Source organism: Beta vulgaris, chromosome 8, assembly GCF_026745355.1.
Source record: "Beta vulgaris subsp. vulgaris cultivar EL10 chromosome 8, EL10.2, whole genome shotgun sequence".
Classification (NCBI taxonomy): domain Eukaryota; kingdom Viridiplantae; phylum Streptophyta; class Magnoliopsida; order Caryophyllales; family Amaranthaceae; genus Beta; species Beta vulgaris.
This window is the reverse complement of record NC_079209.1, coordinates 48,886,276-48,887,951: the sequence shown is the minus strand read 5'-3', so window position 1 is coordinate 48,887,951 and position 1,676 is coordinate 48,886,276. Positions and strand designations below refer to the sequence as shown.

Genomic DNA, 1,676 nt, shown 5'->3' with positions numbered 1-1,676 from the left:
CCAAGAATGACACTAACCCTGTATGACTCCACTAAATTTCCTATTAGATTTCAGAGACGAGACGACAATTTTCTTTATTGGTTTATTTTGCTATGACTATAAATAAAAGTCAAGGACAATCTCTGTCCCATGTAGGACTGCATCTCTCGAGATATGTTTTTAGCCGTGGACAATTTTAAGTTTTCGTTTCCAGAGTTACGAGCAAAAAATTCTCAAGATCCTTCCATTTGATAAAGAAGACGGTTTGTGTATAAGTACAACACATGTACTTTACAATGAAGTGTTTGCAAACATATAAATTAATTTGCAATTTGATCATTTGTAATTTTTTTTTTTCGCCACTCTTACTTTATGATTTACAAATATTCCTGTGTAGTATGCACGGGTCTTAAAACTAGTTATTCTATAAAAGTAAAATATACATAACCCAATAATAAAGTATATCCTAGAATCTTATGTCTTGATGAGTGTTCGAACTTATTTGGAGGGAGGATAGGGTGAATTGCATTATGCCAACTTTTGAAATTTGTTGTGAGGTTATGTACTTATTGTAAAATTTAGAAATATTTTCCTCAAAAAAAACTAGAAATATTGCCACAAAACTATTAATAAAAAAGTACTGAAATTGTAGGAGTATTTTTAGTAGATTAACTCGTATGAATAAATCCCATGTCTTCAGAAGAAAAATTCATCAACGAAAATTTCCACGTCTAAATGCTATAAAAAGAATTGCAATTTCACACCTAGAAGTAACACCACAAACTAGAGAAACAAATATAAGCCTGCCCAACGCAATCCAACATACATATGATCCAAATTTCTTCAAACATGGATGGTCTTAAAATTATCCTACTCTTTGCTATCCTTATTTCTTTTTCATCTGCCACAACTGTCGTTGATTTTTGCGTAGCAGATCTCAGCTTTCCAGGTGGACCAGCAGGATACCCTTGTAGAAATCCATCTAATCTTACAGTGGATGACTTTGTTTTCTCTGGTTTAGGTGTTGCAGGTAACACGGAAAATATTTTCAATTCTTCTGCATTTTTAGCTATCGACACAACTTTCCCTGCTTTGAATGGTCTAGGCCTTTCCATGGCACGATTAGACCTTGGTGTAGGTGGAGTTATTCCAATTCACTCACATCGAGTATCAGAAGTTATTCTTGTAATCGAGGGGACGATAATTGCTGGTTTTATAGGATCAGATAACACCCCTTATTACAAAACATTGAAAAAGGGAGATATTATGATCTTTCCACATACATTACTTCACTTTCAAGTTAATATTGGTAAAACTCCTGCTCTTGCATTTGTTAGCTTGAACAGCGCAAGTCCCGGTTTCCAAACCACTACCATTGCTTTAGCTGCAAATGACCTTCCTACTGATGTTATTCAGAAGATCACTTTGTTGGATGCTACGCAGGTGAGAAAGTTGAAGACAATCTTTGGCGGAACTAATTTATAAAAACTCCAATGATATCTGAATATATAACAAAAAAAAGCACACTTATAAATATTTATTGCTAGAATCCATTTTAATTTATGTGTGTATCCAAGTATGATATCCTAATTTATGTGTCATGTTTATCTCTGTACATAGATGCAGTTGAGACTTTGAGTGGCTGTACAGCTGTACTGTATATGTAATTTTATATAAAATGTATTCGGTATGTTTTC

At 33.7% G+C, this 1,676-nt stretch overlaps 1 protein-coding gene across 1 annotated transcript; it reads left to right on the top strand.

The window, feature by feature from the left end:
* Window positions 1-713: 713 nt before the first annotated feature.
* On the top strand, window positions 714-1,676 carry LOC104883474 (auxin-binding protein ABP19a). Its single transcript, XM_010668005.2, has one exon. It carries the CDS (start codon window positions 808-810, stop codon window positions 1,462-1,464), a length of 657 nt encoding a protein of 218 aa, XP_010666307.2. The 5' UTR covers window positions 714-807; the 3' UTR covers window positions 1,465-1,676.